Here is a 21,837-nt window from a genome sequence, read left to right on the forward strand (position 1 = left end):
GCAATTTCCCTACATGATGTTTGTGCCAGTTACCCATGCCACAGTATAACCTCCAAACTGGAATTAATGTAATATGCAACTCACATGAAACCACCAAAAAAAAAAAAGGAGATACCAATTCTAGAGAGAAAAATCCAGTTCTGGAAGCAGGTAATCCACAAGACTGTGTCAGCTACTCACATTCACTCCCACAGCTGAAGTAATTTAAAATACTCCTGTAGTTCCTAAAATACAAATTTGCAGTAAGGCACTGAAACCAAAGAGCCCACAACTGGCAAATTTCTAAGGGCATATCAACACCTGTACAAATACAGCTTTTAAAGGAAAAAAATGTACTGTGTGTTGGCAATTTTCAACTAACTTTATATTAAATATATATATATTTTTAAACATGCATAGCTCCTGCATTAACTGATTTCTTAATAACAATGCATTTCTAATACAGAAAAGAGAAGAGAAAATGAAGTCTTGTAGGGAAGGAGCTAGTGACAGGCTGAGTTAGCTCAAGACAATACTGTGTTGCTCCAACAGCCTTTGTCACTACAATCTTGTTGCTGCTCAATTAGAAGCAACCTAAACAGTAGTTATTATTAATAAATGAATATTAAAATGCTTGTTAGTTAGCATATGGTGTTTGAAGATGTGAAAACCATTCTTGCTTTTATTCATCCAATACGAAGCAAACCAGACTGAAGACAGCTCTTCAGTGCCTTTAATGGAAAAGCCAAGCCCAGGAGGAGAAGCACAAGGGTTTTGAACGAGGACCACTAATAACGACTGTGCTGGTGGGGCACACTGAAGCTTTCTGCCTGGAGGGTGAGACTCGCAGATGAAGGACACAGGGGGTTCTCAGGACCTGGTGGTGACCATAGCATGAAATCCCAAAGACGTTAAGAGCAATCACAACCCTCAGTATCTTCTGTTCCAATATAATGCAAAGAGGTTCTCTGTTGCAATCTTGTCTTTTAAATGAAAACACAAAGTAGCATGCATATTTAAAAGGATTCTTAAAACCATAATGCTCTACTTCATGTACATGTCCCTCCCTGTAGAGAAGATGAAAGAACACACATTACATGACAAACATGACGTCATACAATACACTACCAAAAACATTTGATAAGAAAGTAGTGAGGCTCCAAGAACTCACTATATTTGCATTCTCAAGTGCTTTTACCTAGGAATGTACTTCTCACACAGAGAGGTCTGGACCTCTGTGGCTGTTTCTTTTAAATATAATCATGGAAATGATCTCTAAAACCAGAGGCACATACATGGCATACAGGGCAATCTGCATTAGCATTGTCTCCCTGACTGAAGGGGGTTGTAAGGGCAAAAACCCCCAACTCATAACACTGAATAGCTACTGACTGATTAGGAGATAATACAATTTTCTGACAGCAAAAATTCACTTAACCCCAGAATGTGAAAGGATGTACCCAAGACCAAAACAGCCCCGTGTGAATGACACTTAAGATTTGGGGAAATTATTTGATAGCACGTGGGTCCTGTTAGGTCCAGAAAAGGTGACATTTACTTTATTAATTAATTCCCCTCATTTTCTAGATGTTTTCTGTATAACACTGATATAAACCAGGTATCTCAAATTTCATGTAAGGTGTAGTTCTACATGGTAATATTTTCCAGTGATCAGGGTTATGAGGTTAATACCAGAACAGCAAAATTCTCCAAAGACAAGCAATGGAAACACATAGAATATGATCAAAATGGAAATATGAATGTTCTCTTACCATCTCTCATATTTTTTTCATGGCAACCTTGAGAATCAGGAGGGATGCAATGGTAAGTATGAGGTGGGCAACTGATCTATCTTCCACTGGATTAATTTCAGTCACACACTCTGGTAGTTATCTTTGTCCTTCCAGCTACATCAGCCTTCTCTGTCCTCACCACCAACTGTAGCTTTTGGACATGAAATATACCCCCCCCCCCCCCAACTCCAAATCCAAAACACTCAGACCCATTAAACATTTCCCCTTTTCTTCTATTAAGAACAAAGAACACATTACATTTTTCTATGTGAAGTATGCTATTAAGTAATAGCTTGTACACTAATTAAAGCAAATGTAATTGTGAGAACACACTGACATTGTTAAAGTAAATTACCCAATTCGTTAATAGTTTCATTTCAAGTGACCTTAATTGTATTAATTGTGATATTGAGCAAATTAAATTGAAGAGTATTAAATGCATTGTTCCAGTCCGTCCTTAGAGGATCAGCTTTCTCATTACATCAATGAAATGGGAATACTACCTACAACGCTCTTCACAACTTGTGTCAGAATGTGGTGAATGCTGTAACTCAGAGTAAAAATTTACAGCAGCTCAGAAACAGTTAACCTAGTTATTCCATTTTAATGTAATAGAAACCTCAAGCATTTGGAAACAAACAAAATAGTTTGTCAGATGCAATACAGAAAGAGAAGGCAGAATAACAAAGTTTCTGAAATTTCTCTTCATATGTTCAGGGTTTATAAAGTCTCTGCTGGAGACAAAAAAAGGTAAGATTCATCAGTTTCTTTGATAAAGTTCCCTATTTCAGAGGGAATAATTCAAAAATATTGTTAGAATAAAATGAACAATATCATGAAGATCTTAGAACAGAAAATGTAGCAAGATACCATTAACTTACTATAGTCAAAAGCAAACTTAACAATGCACACATACATACATGCATGTAAATTAAAATACAACCAGATCTAAAAGATATAATCCAAACTTAAAATTTCTTAAACGAATTAAATCTTCTATTTGAAGTATCAGAATGCAAAAGTAAGAATCTCTGCCACAGATTTATTACCATTAAGAATGATACTATAAAAGCATATATAAGTACATATATGCAATGCACAATCTTCTATTTTGAAAAAAAATCAGACACAAGGAGAATAGCATAGGCCAAATCAACCACCAGAAAAAGACTGAAACACTATCTTATCTATTTTTTTTTGAATATTTTAAAGGGATAGAAAAAAGATCTTGACTGTCAATTAGTTAACAGCCTCTCCTGAATTTTTAAAACTTGCAAACACACACATTCTCATGACTCATCATAACTCAAGATTGAAAGTTCCTCAGTTATACAAAATTTGGAGTGCTATGAATGCCCAGATCTTTCTCCAAATGACACTTACCTCATCTGTAATGCTCTACTTTTATTTTTTCAGATAGGTAATTGTCTCCTGCCTAGCATTCGCAACATTAATCCTTGCAGCTGTTCCTAGTGAACCATATCTCATTCTTCTCAGGCCACTTCTCCAAAATCTCAAGAATACTTTGAACTGTATGTCTGCCCTCCATTGTGCTAAGAGCCCTGTCCCAAATAAACCTTGTTTTCTGTCTATAGCTTCACTGAGATTTTAATAAAAGCACTGAATACTACTAGACTCAATCAACATATTTCTGGAATCCCATCCAATATATCCTTCCTAGATGACAGCAACTGAACAAAAAGTAGTCTATGCATGCAGTTTTCCAACCAGCTATGCTTCACAGCAATCCATGTATTTCTGAGATTTCTTTCATTTTACGAAAATGCCTTGTAAGAGTATTTCAAAATTCGAGCTGGACAGAACATCTCCTGCTTCTCCATCAGCTTTTGGTATCAGCAGCACATACTAAAAATACAATACTTCATGCAGATTAACGAATCTGACTAGGTCTATGATTAAATATTTATTTTCAGCATCCTTATCAGTGATGTGTTTTATTTTTACTACCCCATCTAAGTGAAGACTTCTATCACTTTGCCTTCAAGATAATACTTTAAGCACTCAGCACAGCTTCAAAAAACAATTCAGATGTCATGATATTCCACAATATTTCATAGAACATCTCCGACTGATGGATCACCTCTCTTCCATATTTCTAGGATATATGATACAGAAGACTTTAAGATACAGATTTTCACCATGTTGATTCTGTATAATGCCTGAAACTTAAGGTCAAGTTGAAAAACTTTGTCTTGAAATACTTTTGTAAAGACGATGATGGACAGACTTCATGGACAGGAATGACTGTATACTTTGATGCCCAAAGATGTAACACCATCTAAGCCTATGTTTTATTTAAAATGAAATATTAAAACTTCAAAGACTTATTTGGGATACATAAAGTTTCAAATTAAAATGCAGTATGTGTTTCACAGTAAAAAATCCTATGGAGATGAAATGGATGCTTTATATAAAATATTTACATAGATAGAACATAAAAAATGTACCATAGTTGGTAACCTTTATGACTTGGGGAACCATGTATTTACATATCTTTATCTTCGCATGTGCGTATGTGTGTGTTGTGTATATATTTTTAACAGTTGACAGCTGTTTTAGAGCATACAGAGATGCCAAGCTGAATGAGGGTCTTGATTACTTCAAGATTAGCTATCTAAAGTTTCTATTCATTTTAAGTGTTGTTAGTGCGAAGAGTCATTAGTCACTTCCTTGTCTCATAGAACATCAGCATACATTTACATTGTTAATGAACATTTGGGGTAAATGAATTAATGGCACTTTTAAACATCAATTCAATACTAATAACTTTGTATGTCATAGAAATGTTAAGGTTGGGATAAAAATGAGAAACCTTTTCAGTCAAGGTAACTAATCGCTCTGGGCACAATAAAGGGTAAAATTAATTTAAAGTGTTTTTTTTGACAGGGTAAAAATCTTGTTTTTCTTGAAATCAAGTTGAGAGAATTACCAGTATTTTTTAAGGAAAATGATCAGAAGAAAATGCTTATCTTTTTCTTGATTGGAGTTGACTAGAAGCAAGCTATATTTCCTCTGGAAAATGGTTAGTATTTTAGGTTATTGCAAAAGATTATTTTCAAGTTTCTAAAAACATGGACAAAAGTGCATTTAGTTTAGCAAACTAAAATGGCTCCATATTGTTAAGATGTCAAATATAATAGAGGAGGAACACTGACCTAGAAAAGCTATTTCATTTAATTGTCAGGTTTTAAAATACTTCCCCCTAGATGTTCATTCTCATTTTCTAACACTGAAAAAGCTTTATAAACCAATGCAGAAAAAATGAAAAAAAAATTAGCTCAAAGGGACAGGGAACTTTTACTAATATATTTTAAAGCAAAATATCAGCTTCTTATAAACTGAAGTAATAAACACGACTAAGCAAAACTTCACATAGCTTTTTTAATAAGCACTAGTAAACAGAAGATTTATAGACAGATACACCCACACAGACTGGTTGATCTGGGTGAGGGACTTAGGAAATGTGACAAAGTTGTTTCAACTCTGTAATTTAAAATAAATTTTTTATTTTGCCCTCCTGGTACATGTGCTCAATGACTGGAAAATTACAGGTAGTTAAGGTGCCACTGTGCATAACTGAGTACTTGAGGAATGTTTTCATGACAAGGACGAGCTTTCTCGTTAAGCTTATCACTTTCTTCGAACCAACTATACTGTCACTACTAGCAAATAAGTAGAAAAGACAAGCAAACATAGACATGCATTGCATTATGCAAGCAGTTTGTTCTCACTGTTCATTAAAGTCTTCCAAATACTGCATTTAATAAATTTACTTTAGGTTACATAGTAATTTCTACCTTTAGAGCCTGTTCATTCTAACTCCCAGATTTTTTTTTCGAAATAAGAATATAGGTGCTGAGTCAAACAACAAAAAAAGGAAAATCAGCCTTTTTATTTGCATAATCTCAGCCAAAATAACATACTGAACTTTATTGCAGAATTAAAAAAGAAACCAGAAGAAATCCCTAAAACCAAAGCAGTCTAAGAACCCATGCTTGAGAAAGTAACATAAAACCACGCTGCATTTCAATATTCTTATGCTGAAGTCAGTGTTTGGTTTATGATTAAAAAAGGATGACAGCGCATTAAACATTTGGCTAATGTTTCTGTCTGTAATTGAAAGTTGACTTTTCATGGTTTTCATTAGTGTCAGAGTGTTCTACACATACTCTGTGAAATGTTCTTTAAGTTGCTCTGTTCAACTTCATTGAGAGAATTAAACAAATTATGACAGCTACAGTTATCATGACACACTTATATAAGGTTTCTAGGTATAAAGTCAAAAACATACAGAAATACAAAACTCACCTTCTCCTGGCTTGTGCAAATAACTCTGCAAGGGATCAATGCCTATTTCTTGTTCCTCTGTTTGCAAAGGGTGACTGGTTTCAGACACAGAATGATACATACTGGCAATAGTAAATTCCAACTAAAGGGTATTTATCTGGAGGAAAAAAAACCAGAGAAACAAACACTTCAGTGTTTCTTCAGCTATTTTTCAATCACACAAGTCAATAGTAAAAATGCTTAAAACATTTCCTGATTTTCCAAGCATAACATCACCATTAGATGTCTAATAGCAGAACATCAGTGTTTCCATTCAAATGTTTTATTATTTGGAATCCAAAAGAATTGTTGTAGTACCTCCAACTATCGCGCTGCAAGTAAAAGTCCAAGAGTGGTTTCAACAGACTGTAAAGAGGGGCAGAAACCTCTTTCCTTCCTTTTTCTAGCTTCCTCAACTCATCTTCTAGTTTGATTCCAGGGAGAACTGACGCTAGTCCTTGGGGATGATGAAGGTTATAGAACAAAGCTGAGGTGAGACTCATCATCACTCTACTGGACTCAGGACCTCTTATCCTAGAAAAAGTTCCTTTTAACCACTACTTTTTCAGAAATCATAGGTCAAGTATAAGACAGCAGAGAGAGCGCGATGCAAACACATGCAAAAAGAGAGAATGAGATAATATTGACTCGTATGATGGCTGAATTCAGTTTTATCAAGATTTGTATTAGCTTTCTAGAAAGATGATGTTAAAGAGGCATTTGAAGAAACACAATCATCTGGCTAGTGAATATTTACAAAGAAGCTCTTCCAAAAATGCAGGGCAAAAGGAGAAAAAGCACAAAATTGAAAACCCAGGAAGTAGGTGATGCAGGTTCATCATTGTATGCTGCTGAGTAGCATTCAAATCACTATCATATAAGTGAACAAGAACTATGTTAGAAGTCCATGTGAGGAGTGTTGGAAGGTAATATTTGTTGCAACAAATAAGAGGATGCCAATAAAGGGGTGAAAAGCAGATGGTCAGAGCAGTAAGAAGGAAAAATGACCTTTCCAGTGCATTAACAGTGCAAGAGTACATTTGTTAAGACTGCATGTTGGTCACTGTACAGCAATTTATTAACATCTTGAAAGAAACGTAGCTAACTTGCAACACAAAAGAACTATGCCAGCCAAATAGGTTTGATTTGCCCAAGCACACTAAGTAGCTACCTATGACTGACATCTGAGTTTTAAATATCACTTACTGTAACTGCTTAGTTTAAAAGTATCTTAACATTTTAACTCCAAGAAAATTATATTTAAAAAGAAATATACAAAGACAAACACAAAGAGAAATAGGATAGAATGTAGAATAGAATATAGAATATAGAATAGACCTACACTTCCAGGATTGGTATATTATCAATTCAGAAATCACTAATTATGCTTTTTCTTTGGTTCTTACAAGGCATGGCATTGACCATATATGCTTTATACCTTCAGTTTACTGTCAATAAATGAATGAGGACTAGGATTCTTAAGACCTTTCTAGTTTTATATACTACCCAAAAACCAATCAACCAACCAAATAAACCACCCAGAGAACAAACCAAAAGCTAAATAATAAACAAAGCTAGTTGGGCCACTGTTAGGCATTTTCTTCAAACCAATGCATCCAGACCATTTCTGAAAGGATGCTCTCTCAGCTGTATCCCTCATATGTTTTATCTTTTATTTGCCCCAGCACCTGTGTTACTGTTATGCTAAAATGATTGTGCCATCATCTCTCACTACTTTTTAGCTAGAAGAGAACATCTGAAGCTCTTGGGAACAAGCAGCCAGAACTGAGGGAAGGTAGGACTGATCATTTTTGCAGTGATACACCTTTATGTCAAATTATTACAATCTTATAATCATATGATAAAACACACCACTAAAACACAGAATTGCCTTAAACAACTCTGTACACGCTCAACAAAATGTATTATGAGTGCAAGTGCACATCATGTGTTTCCTATGTAATCCATAAACCATAATCATGAAAAATGCATGAATGGTAACTTGGAGAAAAACATTTATAAACTTGCTAGCCACTTAAATAACATTTCAATGTTTACCTTCAGTCTTAGGGCTACATAATATACAGACATGCTTATAATCACCTGATATCTTAAAAAATTAAATGAAAAACTTGAAAGAACTCACTTAAAAAAAAAAAACAAACCACAGAAAACAACTCTGCAGAAGGAGATGTTCATAATTTTCTCCTGCTGGAATTTTAGTTGCTGCTCTTGTTCCCTTTGCTGTATCATTGTAATTACCTTTCTACTGATCTGTTGATTTTGTCTTCACAAAAATTACAAGCTTATTTCAAACTGTGCTGCCAGAGTTTAACTTTTTATTTTTACGGTCCTTTCGGACATTGATACACGATCTGACAAAGGCACAACCCTGAGTGCCTTTCAAACTGAGAACCATGCACAAAATGACCTTACCAGCCTTTGTAGTTCTGTCAGCCACCACTTAGTTAAGACACAATATGCTTCAGACTTACATTGTCTTACATTTATAACATGATATGAAATTAGCTCTAGTAAGTTTGTTCTTCTATATTCTTCTGTTCTGTATCTACCTTCTCTTTTTGTAAAATACTCCCCAAATGCCATGCCTTTACAACATATAAGAGCCATAATTTACAGACAGAGCAGTTTTAAACAGCTGAATAGATTTACTTTTGATACTTACACAGTGATTTAATCAGTTACTTGTGTTTACGGATACATTTGATTAGTGTTAAAAAAAAAAAAAATCACTGTCTATTAGTCTTGTCACTCCTTAGTCCAAGCAATTTTCTTTACAGTTTTATACTTAAGTTCTTTTCAGCTCTTCTAACAAAGAGCAAAGAGATCTATTAAACAATTATGATTACACTTGGGATCTTACTCCGAGACAGATTAATTCTTTACAGGTTTGTAGTTGATTTGTAATGGCCTATAACATATTGTTCATATTAAATAAGATGCAATTTAAAAACTTTCTCAATGTGAAACAATAAAAATGTTATAAAAATCTGAAATTCAATTATTAGATTACAAGACTTGATACTGGCTATCTAGTTAAACCCTCACATCTCAGTCAAAGCTAATAGTGACTCTTACCTATTCCTACTTTTTTTTTCCCCTCCAAAGATGAAGTGCTAAAAACTTGAAGACCAGGCACCCTTCCCAGCACTGAGAGTTCAACTATTCTTTAATATATGTGAAAAAAAATAATTAAGGCTACACAGGAAACATTTATCTAGTTAGGGGAATGAAAAGAGACACTAATCTACCCATGAGTCCAAGGAAAATACAGGCATATAAACTCCTTGACTGGCTACTCTCCTTAAGTACGTAAGCAGGGGGAGTCCTCACACACCACGGAGGAGAGCATCACCAGTCTGCTCCTCATGGACCAACGCACATCGAGTGAATCCAGTCTGCTTTCCAGTACATCTGTGACCTGTCAGCCTAGTTTCTCAATGGAGACCAAAAATCCCTCAAAAGATAGGCTTGTGGACCCCACACAGAACTCCACTGGATATTAAAGGGACTCTATGGAGATACTTGCTTATATCCTCTCTCCCCATGACCTCCTCCATATTCCATGGGTCATAAAATACTAACCTGTTTCCATTAGAAGAAACTTAACTGATGTTTACTAACATCCACCTTACTAACAACCTCTTTCTACACAGCAGGGATCAACTACTTGTTGTATTAGATAGTTAGATTTAACATAAGCATTTTAATTCAGGGAACGTTTTTTGTTCTCAGTGAGTACTTAGCTTTGAGGTCTGCTGCTTCTTTTTTACACATGAGGAGGTTTGTGCACCAGAGTTTACAAATTTTTTGCCTTCTGTATTAGCTGCTCTAACACATGATATTATTTCTATCACCTCTTGCCATAGATTAATTTTTCTTACAGCTATGCCTTCATCAGCATTGCCATTCTTCCTGTATACAAACCTGTGAGTTTGGAATGCTTAAAAAAATAACATTTAAAACATTCGAAATGAAAACCACTTCTTCACCAGACTGTCAGTAGCAACAGCTTCAACTCAACCATACTTCATCTTCCATTAATATGCATAAGTCATATCTATCTAGCTAGAAATACAAGACAAAGAGAAAATTCTAAGTGAGATATGCTTATATCATTAGCTGAACTGCTAATGAAGCACCAGTCGTGTCTGGACTGGAGTTGGGCAAAACATGGCAAAAACATGTATTACACAAACATAAAAGTATATATACCGCTATAACCAGAACTGTACAAAACATCAGAGTAATCTGTAGTAAGATTATAATAAATGTTCATGCAATAAACTGATTATAATGAGTTTTCAGTTAGAAGATGAAAAGTTCAAAATAAAAACAAACTTCTACAGTTCTTTTAGCAGTGAGACTATTCACTACCATGAGAGCAGGTGGCAAGATTAAAACTAATCTCAAAAATTTTGATAAATTTAAAATCAGTATTTCATAAACAAAACATAGCACAATTGAACACAAATACTGTAACTTATTTCAAGGCATAAGACATTCATTTACCTCTTCACTTGCATCAGATACTGAATACAAATATTCAGTATTCAAAGGAGCAGTTTATGGATAACAAGCATTATTTCAAAAATAGTTACTAAATTATTTCAATTTATAAAAAAACCTAAAAATACCTCATCTAAAATGTTTCCCTTAATCATCAGTGATACAGACTTTTAAAAATTATTTATTCAAACTACAAAACACACCAAAACATATCAAAATTAATGTTCTAAGATGTGAAGAGTATTCATATTGTTTGGGCAAAATTAGAAAATATAAACAGTCTCACAAAGGATATTTTGAAGGTGTAACTGACTAGGTGAAAAAGAATTAGGCAATTCTGAGCTTTTGCAACATCTATTTTCCTTCTCTTCCACTCCCCCAGTGGTGAAATGAAAGGAGAGGAATTGCAGGCTTGAGGAGGTACTTCGGACTATGGTAGAACAACTGCACAAATTGCAGCACTTGCCCCACTCCTGCTCTCTGACATCCTCTTATCCCCAAACGATCAAGCGAAAAAGCAAAACATTTTATGCTTAAAGACAGGAAAAAGAGAACCCACTAATATTGAGGAAGAAGCTGAACAATGCTGTTTAATCTTGGATATGCTAAAAATAAAAAACACTTTATATCAGTATCAGCAAAGCTATTGGAATATGACATTTCTGAAAACTACTGAAGCATATCAAAGTATTTAAATAATACTTTGTATTCATTCTATTAGACTGTATCAACCACCTTCTCCAAATTATCTTTGGGCCTTTTATTTCATGCCATATAGCAAAGTTTACCATTTTAATTACTTAAATTGATGACAAGTAGAGGAAATACTTGTTTAGCTAAGTGATAAATTAGCTGACCTGTGAAGTCAAATTGATTAAAACGACCTGACTAAAAGCAAATGTCTGATGTGGTAATGGTCTTATGCATGTTTTGTTAAGTTTGGCAGCATCATGTTATGAAGGTTCAGAATTCTGCCCCTCATTTGCAGCTTATGAAGTAATCAAGCAATGTTAGCACACAGAAGTAAGGATTCTACAGAATGTGAAAACATTTTAAAGTAGATAAGGAATTAAGTATTAGGAGAATAAACTTGCATGGTGTTTATTTAAAACAATGAAGTACAGATGACTTGCAAATAATCTAGAAACAGTTCCAGACCCTGGGTTTTCTTTCAACGGCCAAATCTTCTGGGCCTTAAATTATTCCTCCCAAACTAGTAAAGAAAAAAAAAGTCATGTTTTCTCTGAATAGAGGATTGAGCAGGAGACAGTCCTGAGCATGAACTTTGGAAAATGAGGACCATTTGGTATATTTCAGACTGGATACTTGCTATTAAGACACCCATTAATAGGCATTTTTGAAAATTTTTTTCTAACCCGTAATGTTAACTGCTTTATTCTTTGCTCTGGCAGTGATTTTTACTCAGACCATGTGGACCACCGATATCTCATAGCACTGAGCTCTTCTACTCTCCATACCTGAGCCCTTTACTACCACCACCTCCCTTTAAATACAGAAGATATTAGTTCAAGTGACTCCAAAAAAAAAAAAACCCAACAAAAATCCACCAAACCCAAACACTCCACCCCCTCCCAGTTTAAAGCTAACTAAGGTTTCTACTCAGTCACTTCCACAGGTTGCCACCACCCACTGAAGAAACATGCCTTAGGAGTAACACTTAGTACCTCAGAAGAAAAGTGCACAATTTGACAAACTTTGGATAGCATAAAGCAAGTCTGTTTTCTTTTATAAAATGTATCAGATTATGTATCATTAAAATAGAATGATGCAAACATAAAAATGGACTGACATGGTAGAGCAGATTAACATTAACATCATCTGGGGTCCAGAACAAAAACAAACAAGATCATGCCACTGATAGACAGGTTAACAGCCAGTGAGTCTGATGATCATGAAATGCAATTAATTTTGTCCCACTTAATAACATTTCCTGCATTTTAACTTCTGCCTGTCTGATCTTTAATACAAAACCAGAAGTACGTTGGACTTTAAATAAGTTAATTAAGTATTAAAATCAATCATGTGAAAGTCTTAATATTTAATATTGTTAGATTGTATATCAAAGTGGTTTTATTATTTATTTACTCCAAACCTTTCCAGAATACTTCATGTGGCAACAGGGGGTCTGTATCTCACAAGATAAATGCATTTACAATGCCAAATAAATTATATATAAAAGCATTTGTCTTAATACATGTCATTCAATATTAAATATCACCCATTGGTACCACCCTGAAACCCTAATCCATTTTTACCAACCGCACATTTGTATTATTCAAATGTTGTCTATTAAATAGTTGTCTCAAGAGCCACAGTAAAGGAATACGTACCTAAGAACAATTATCATAGGAGCTTTAAAGCACTGTCTACAGATTTAACCCTACAACTTTCATGTCTTACCAGTACTTAAACATGCAAAGTATAAATTCAGTGGTGAATTAAAATGTCGGGGATAAGAAACAACACAAATAGCCTGGGACCACGACAATGTATTCTCTTGGTAATTCACATGATAGTTAAAAACTTCTTTATGCTAGAAGTTAAAAAAGAAAAAAATACCCACAAAACTTTATCGCAAGTAAACACTTTATATTCTGTTAATATGGAAGGTAGGAAATCTTCCACACATTTGTTACAAGCAGGGAACAAGTTCACGCAGTTGCTGGCTTACCGTTTTCTTGAGGTTACATGATTCCATAAGAAACACTAGTTTGACTAAGGAAGAAAAACTTGAATAAAGCAGAAAGGAAATCCTTATGTAACGTTGACCACTATATTCCGTACCCATAGTCCCCAACCAAACTTGTCAACAATGTTTCCCAAGGTCTGATGCTATGAACAGTGACATTTGACATTTATGGTGAATTTCTCTCTTCTGTGTTGAAAATGAATGAAAGTATAAACAGCATCAATCACCTTAAATTCCCAATGCTACAGTTACATGTTCAGTGTAATCTCATCAATTAAAAAAAAAAAAAAAAGACACAATAGCCATAGCCAGTCTCAATTTTGCAGTTTGAATTTCCTGAAAGAAACAAATCCCACAGCCTCAACACAAAACTATACCTATTTTTAATGCAGGCTTATGTGACAGCTCCACAATGAGGCTGTGAAGAGAACACAACTTTGATCTAACATTGATTTCAAACAAGAAATACCAGCAAAACCAAAAAAGATCCAAAGTCAACAGCTAAACATAGCCCCTGCCCTGAACACTCCTCCAACCCCCGGGATCTAGCTGTTTAGCAGCAGATGTGAAAAATGTTATGTTGCTGTATTTTTACTGTACTTCCTTTCAATTGAACGCTCAAATAGAGAACAGTAAATCTCTTTCCATCATCTGATGCTGCTAAGGCCTGAGCCGCATTAGTGTATCCATCTTTAGATGGATAGCACAGAAGGAAAAGAACCAGCTGCTGCAGTTCAGAAAAGAGCAACAAGACCTATTAAGAGCCTAGAAATTATAACCTATGACATAAAACTGAAAAACCTTAATGGTTTACTTCAGTGAAAGGAAGATGTGAGAGAAAGAGAGGGAAAAGTGCAGTAAGATTTCAGATCTTTATATCACTCAACTATGAAGCAAGTCCCTTTTCTTACAGTAATCTAAACATGGTGAAAACCCTATTCATATTAAAATGACTGAAACAACGGGAAACCCATTAAATGAAAGAAATCCCTTGTTTATTTTATTTTAGAATATATTTTATCTACCTGGTTACAAAACAATTCAACGTAATTTAAATTAAAGCTTTCTCCTTTCAAAGACAGTTAAGAGGTTAAAGTAGTTTACTGCTGTTTATGGTATGGAAATGTCTGCTTTTAAGTATTTAAGAGTTTTACTTTCAGGAACACACAGGCACCATGTTATGCTACACACTTTATGTTTTAGTAATACATATGTAACTCGAAGGGCCGAAGAATGTCAAGACTGAAAGAAATCATCAAAACAGTGAACTGGAAAAAATGGCAGCTTAGCCTGCAGCCTTACCCAAAATGATAGTAACTAGCTCAGACACTAAAAGTGTGTTCAATGAAACAAGTTTCTAGAATATCACAGTTTTAAAGTAGTAAGCAATTAATCTAGGATGCAGCTTTTATTCCTTCACTATTTTTAGAAAACAGTTTCCTACAGGGGTTGACAGAATTTTTATAGAAACACCAGCATGTTCATGCACGCACAGAGACATTTACATCAGATATTTCTCTTCTAGTTTTCTCTTCTAGATATGCAGATGCTAAAGCAGCATGGTCTCATGCTGAGGTACAAAGAAAGCTGGTGTAAGCCCCATTTGCTAAGGAAAAGGACAATTTCACAGGCACTTTCAAAGAAGCAGACAGAATTTGTTCAGTATCTTGCAATGAAGATTCTACACAACATGAAGAACCATAACCCGCGTTCACCTACGCGATCCAATCCCAATGAGTGAATTCAAATGGGCACAGTTGCAGAGGAAAACCAGGTGCAAGAGGAATGCAGAGACAAGGTGCTATCTGAAATCTAATTCAGCTGTACTGCAATGAATGCAAATCGCAAGGATTTCCCATTACTTCTGCAAATGGAAATGGTGGCTTACTTGAGTACGTCTAAAAGCTATAGTCAGAGGAAAAAAAGCTTCAGCATAGGGCTACCCCTAGTAAAAAACATGCTGAAGCTTCCCATGAATGTTCCCTCTCATGCCCAAATGCTCAGTCTTAAGACATACTCTTAAGGCACAGTATTCATGTCATGCACTGCCTGCTTACATTGCTTCTCTTCAGTCTTGCCACATCATGAGTAACAAAAGCAGAGTGCTTAAGAGCCACTCTAGGAGCTCGGTATTTTTGTAGAATACCTAGGATGTAGTGAATTTCAAACAGCAATAAAATAAAACAAAATAAAATAAAATACTTCAAGCAAAGGAAACCCCTAAGACTTGGAAACACAGGTATAGATAAAACCTGCTAAGCTTAGTGGGTAGTAGACTGCATGAACGCACTTTATACCAAGATCTCACTACTGCTATGAGTAAAATTTTACTCGTTTTTTATTTAGTAGGAATGTACCACTGTATTCCATGCTACTAAAAAGATGACAAGGCAGGTTCTTCCTTTTGCAGACAGTGAACTCTGCTACTCAGCACATCCTGCTGCATCCCTTGTTTCTGGTGTCCAGAAACTTAGTATTAATTCCTACCAAGGTTAGTAATATTATAAATGGGAAAAAATTACAGCGCAATACTCTTCCTTCTTTAATAATCTGATCTCGTAATACAGTGTTATCTGTTACAACTTATTTTCCTATCCCTTCCCACTCTCGTATTTTCCATTCAAATTTTTGAGCAGCTGGATGAAATGTTCTACGCTTTCCTGTACATACACATCAAACTGTCATGGAACAAGTGGCCTTACTAAAGTCTTCAGACACAGAGAAGCTAAGCAGGCAAGGCCACTGTAGCATAATGATTTCTCTAATGTACTGTTACTCAGAGGCATTTATTCCTTCTAAAATACTTTCCGGGCAGTCCCTGCTCCTTGCCAGAGCATGTAAAACACAGGCATGGAAGTTACCAGCACAAGCAGCATGGTACATCAAACACACACTGGCTGCACTGCTTCAAAACCTCGAATAGATGCAGGTCTTAAACAGCAAGTAGGAAAGCAGTACGTTGCAAGGTTATAAAGGAACCAATGTCTGGCTATAAAAAAAAAAATATTGTGAAGAACTTTAGAAATGTACCCTAAAATTTACAATAAGAATCCATAACATAAATTAATTCAGAAATAAGGATAAAATATATTGTTTAAATGGGGAAATATTAACCAAAGTGAGTTGCAATTTATGAGTTAATAGGGCTTTTTGGTTTGGCAGTAGATTTGTCTTACCAGAAACATCTGCCACCAACAAGTTCTATTCTCTTTACCCTAACTCCTGGGTTCATTTCGCTTTAGAAGTGGGTCAGCAATCACTACACAGCAAGAAGCAAAAGCCTGGTTTTGCATGACATTCTTAGGCAACACATAAGTAGTAGGGCAAGATCTTAGACAAGACTAGAAGTAGGACGTTAAGGGTTCAGTTGCCCTGAGAATTGTATATGCTCTTCTGCTTTGGGGAATGAAAGCAGAACAGGTAGGAGTCTCTAAAGCTTTTTGATTTTTAATAGGCAATACAATAAATTGATAGCTCCTAAATATGTTAGGCTTGAGTGCTCTCTGTAATTCACCAGCCACTATGACATAACTGAATCTTCCAGGGTTGTCCGAATATCAAGGTTTCTTGTATGCAACCAATAAAAAGGAATTGGAATTCCCACAAAACAGTGAACAGATCTGAAGAATTGTACTGGAACAACAGCTGTCATTATACCTTACAGAAAGCTTGCAACACCATTGAGGCTGAGCTTTTAAGCCCATTTTATTAAAAAAAATAACAGATGTAAACAAGATATGGTTGGAAACCTTCTTGATTAAATTTTTCCTATTGTTTTTAGAAAGCCTTTGCATACAGTTTTCTTGTCTGTGTTAAGATGGACCAGTATGACTTTTTAAGAATATTTAACATACAAATCATGAGAGCATTAACACTTTGAATCCTCCTGGACAAAACATCTGTTTTCACATACTTCTGTTCAACTCTTTTTTTTTTTTTTTTTCCCGTTCTTCTGACAAATTTTATTATTTTCTTTCTCTCCAAACACAGGGAGTATCAATTTGTGGAAAGGTAGTCTTCAGATTTTTTTTCCTGCTGCAGACTGTATTATCTCAGTCTTAAACTGGTCACATGTAAAGGCCTAGGAAAATGTTCTTTTTGCTATGTTGTTGTATTTCTGGTAATAGTTGCGGTAGAGAAGTGACCTAACAGTATCCAGGCTATGGACCACTTAGCACATTAAGAAAAAAGAAATGAGAGATTTGAACTGGATCTAGAAGTAAATGGAAAGAAATCAAGCATATAGAATATATGTGTGATCTGTTCTCACTTTTCTTTCTTACTTAATAGTAAGGCTGTGCATCTTGGGGCACCTAAAATCAGTAGTTACTTTCGAAATTTTGGTCTGTCATGTATTATTCATCTTCTTTTTCTCCTAAAAGGAAGACATAAGATGGCAGTAGCAGGTGCTCTTAGCTTCCTGATGGAAAAGGAGGAAAAAGTTGACCGAGGGGACAGATCTTTCTTCAAAGGAGAGGTGACAGACAGAGATTGCCTAGCTGAGATGACTATTCTCTGTCAAACGCATATTGCAATTCCACCTGTTGCCATGAAGGCCTGAAGCTTAAGGATTTCTCAGGCAGGCACCAGATCCTCTGCCTACTCATAAAAACTCCTGTGCTTGGGAAGATCTTGCTCTTTGCTGTGGAAAGAAAAGGGAAATCCTGTTCTGTTTTAGCAGACACATTTATAAGCAAACCACTGGATACAACAAACCCAGACAACTTTAACATTACTTGTCATTTTTTGTTTAGAGGTTTTGACAGCATCTTATCAGAAATGAAAGCCAAAACCTAAAAGATAATTGAAATTAAATGATTTAGAAATACAGAAAATCACTCCTTCACAATACTACTCCAAGTCAGCTTTCTTTCTCCCAAAGAACCCCACATAAGACTCCCCTTATCCATTGAAATAACTGAACATGGTATTTTTTAACATAAAGATTTATTTCTTTAAAAAGTCACCTAGTATATCTGTATGAAGTTAGCCTGCTAGAAAGAATATTTCCTCATCACCTTTAAAGACAAGACTGCCTCTGTATTTAGTGGAGCTCTTTCACTGCACTGATGCCAAAAACAGCAGATGAAAATAGCGGTCTCACCTTCCAAAGACATACACAACCGTTTGGCTTTTAAAAGGTAACATTGAGGACTAAAGAATATTTTAACTAAAACTGTTTGCATTCTTTTTCTCAAAGCCAGTAGGAATGATCATGAGAGATGTGCAGGAAAGACAGAGTTTTTGGTTTTGTTCGTTTGTTTCTTTCATGATCGAAGTACCATTTGACCACCAAGCTCCTCAGTTCATGCATAAATGCTTTAGACCTTATCCATACTCTAACACTACATGTTAAACTTTTAAACTTATTACATCCCACAAATGGCTACTTTCATGGACATGTGCCATGCTGTCAAATCTTCTGATTCATACTATCAATGGTCTTAAAGATACCATCTAAAACAACTACACCAGTTTTCATTCCCACCAATAGTAGTCTTGGTGCAAACTGATGTGTGAATACTTCTTTAATACTGTAATTATTTAACTTAAGACCAGTTTTCTGAATTAAAGGCACGCATTGTCATACCCATGCCAAGACTTACACCCATATGGCACTTCTGTACAACTTAAAAACAATTGAGCCATTTTGATTCTAGTTTATATTTAGATAGCCCATCATGAAGGAGCCCAGAACTTTACCTTAGCCCAGGTCCTCTGTATGCGATATGTATATGCAATCTACTACATCAGTCAAAACGGCTCACAGTTCAGATGATATATACACAAATAAATGTACTTTACCTAGAGGTCAAAATAATTTCTGTAAGAGCACACTATATTCTCTTGGTTTTAGCTACCTCCTACAACCATGAAGTATAAAAATTTAACAAGCTGCAAAATAACAAATTGAACACCATACAACGAGTTTCTTTAGGGTCATGCTAGGAATGCTATATTTATACACTTCACTTTTAATGCGATTTTTACTGTATCTTTCTACCTTGTGGCCTATGTTGGCCTATGCCAGTTTTATTATAAACTATGGTTATGGGGAGGAAAAATAAAACAAACAAACAAACAAACAAAATCAATTCTGCTACTCTGAGATCACATGTGCAGGAACTAAGGTGTTTTTTTAAGATAGTCCTTCTATGTTTTGCCCTTAATCCTGTCTCAGCTTTTGCAGCCACATAATACAGTCTGGGGGGATCGCCATGACAGTGGATAAATTAGGATTTTACTACCGTCAAGTCTGAATTGTTTCTTAACAAGGCTACAAATCAGCATAGCTCTGATTCGACAGAACTGTGATACTTTCAAAACTGCACTTTCAACACATTAAGTACAATAGGTAGGACTTTTCAAAAATGTTTTAGAAATGCTGAGAAATAAGTTTTTTTAAAAGCCCTATAATTTATTCTTTCTTCAAATTTGACTGAGAAAATAAACATACATAGCTGAAATAAAAAAGTAATGGACACATTATATATATATATGACAATTCCATTAAACGACTGTGTAATATAAGCACGTGAAAAATAGTTTCTGAACTTGTCATGAGAGACTACAGAAGACTGAATTCTGGCTTCTCTAGAACTCCCATTGATTTTATCAGGCAGATAACTAGCCTCAGTGCTCTAATGTACACAGACAAAGGCCACTGCTCTAGATTCATGAGAAGTTCTGACTTGGAGACTTTTTAACTTTTTTTGCTCATCTGAGTCCACTATGTAATTGTTTTAGGAACCTTTCTGTATTTCAGTACTATGCATATTTCTGGTAAAGATTTGGGAATCTAATTTAAATATACTGCATGTTACTGTGACTTGTAGGTATTCAATTAGTAAAACTCTGCACTTTTCAACCTCACTTTCATCTCTGAAAAATAATTAATACATACCAGATACTGTGTAACAACATATTGAAATATGCAAATAAAAATATTCAAAGGTCCTTCACTAGTTTTATGACAATGAACTCCATACTGTGATATTCCAAACAACCCTAACACTTATTTTCTTAATTGTACACATGTACAATGAAACACAGGAGTAAAACCTTAGCTTTCTTTACAAGAAAATAGGATTTGAGTTGGAAGTCTAAATGTCAACCCTGAACATTATAAAATTATACAGAATAAGGAAGAAACGGGGCTGATAGTGCATATAAATATGACAGTGTATTAGGCTGCATTTAATTACCAGTTCAAACAAGAACCTGATCTAACCTTTGACAAGTAAAATAAATGTTCTGAATAATTTAACCAAAGCAAACATTTGCTGTTAAATGCTGGCTAATTATAGTAAGAGTTGTACTGAGAGGGGGAAAAAACCCAAAAGAGATGGTAATTTATACACTTCTCCTGCAATTGCTACAGCTATTCCTTGAAACCCTTGATTTTTTTTTCCATGCGGGATAGCTATTAAGTATCTACTCTGGGAAAAAAAAAAACTATGTTTAAAGGAAGAGGCACTGTATTAGAAAAACTAGCTTTGATTTACAAGCATTGAAGAAATAGTCCAAATACGGAAAGTAAGGTAACATGAGTTTCAAGAATATCCACCTTTTCTATTGATGGCTTTCTGACATGAAAGGTCTCCATTTGTAATGCTCTGTATCACACTGGAACATAGGAAAGGGTAGAATAACGATTAAGCCTTTTCCGAAGTGTCAGTGCAAAATCACACAAAAGCCTCATTACAGGGTAGGGGAGCACAGTTCAGTCATGTCCAATGCACTTCTGAAAAGAAGAGTAATGAATAAATTTAAATTATTTCTTTACATACACACTAGATCAGCAGTAAAATGACATAAAAAACCCAGAGAGATTCTTTAAAAACAACCCCTCCCAAATTATGTAATGACAAAATAATTCCACCACTATGACTTTTTCAGATATATTAGCTCTAGCCAGACATATTATCCATATGAAATATTGAGCTTGTTTCGAAAAGAAGCTAAAGATCTCAGAAAAATAAATATATGTGACAAGGACAAATATTTAGTCAGCATGCTTCCAATATCAAACATCAATAACCATGAAATTGAAAACATTAGAAAAAAGGTGTTTTTCCTGCAGCATATATGCCTTCCAGTTGTAGGCTATTTTTAAAGAAATGAATGGCTTTTGCTATCTTTGGGCCAAAAGTTTCACTTACTTATACGATGAAAAGTTAGCAGCAGCAGCAGCAGCTTATCTGCATGCAGAATAACTATGGTTCAGAAGAATCAGAAGACCATGAAAATTTCACGGACAAGCAATGTATGGTAAACAAAAGAAGCCTATAAATCCCTGATCTTGAATATATATTAATATTTGAAGGCTTTATATAATCTGCAAAGTAAAAAGTGAAAACCATTAAAAATATTAAAACTGACTGTAAGTATGCTCCTCTCTTTTCCCAAAAGTAATTTGCGTGCAGATAAGTTCTGGCCATAAGTTTCCAAGACAAACATATTATTTTTAAGTTACCT

At 35.0% G+C, this 21,837-nt stretch overlaps 1 protein-coding gene across 7 annotated transcripts in view; it reads right to left on the bottom strand.

The window, feature by feature from the left end:
* The window catches only part of TBC1D5 (TBC1 domain family member 5), a 328,963-nt gene that overhangs the window by 189,904 nt on the left and 117,222 nt on the right, over positions 1 to 21,837 (bottom strand). For 6 of the 7 annotated variants that reach the window (XM_074838561.1, XM_074838552.1, XM_074838516.1 and 3 more), the window contains one exon: positions 6,102 to 6,237. In XM_074838561.1, the coding sequence (XP_074694662.1) occupies positions 6,102 to 6,201 (100 nt within the window). In that variant the 5' untranslated portion in view covers positions 6,202 to 6,237. Of the gene's footprint in view, positions 1 to 6,101; positions 6,238 to 20,926; positions 21,104 to 21,837 lie in introns of all 7 variants that reach the window. The other variant, XM_074838543.1, reaches the window with a different exon arrangement.

The sequence above is a fragment of the Strix aluco genome, chromosome 1 (genome assembly GCF_031877795.1).
Source record: "Strix aluco isolate bStrAlu1 chromosome 1, bStrAlu1.hap1, whole genome shotgun sequence".
In the NCBI taxonomy this organism is placed as follows: Eukaryota; Metazoa; Chordata; class Aves; order Strigiformes; family Strigidae; genus Strix; species Strix aluco.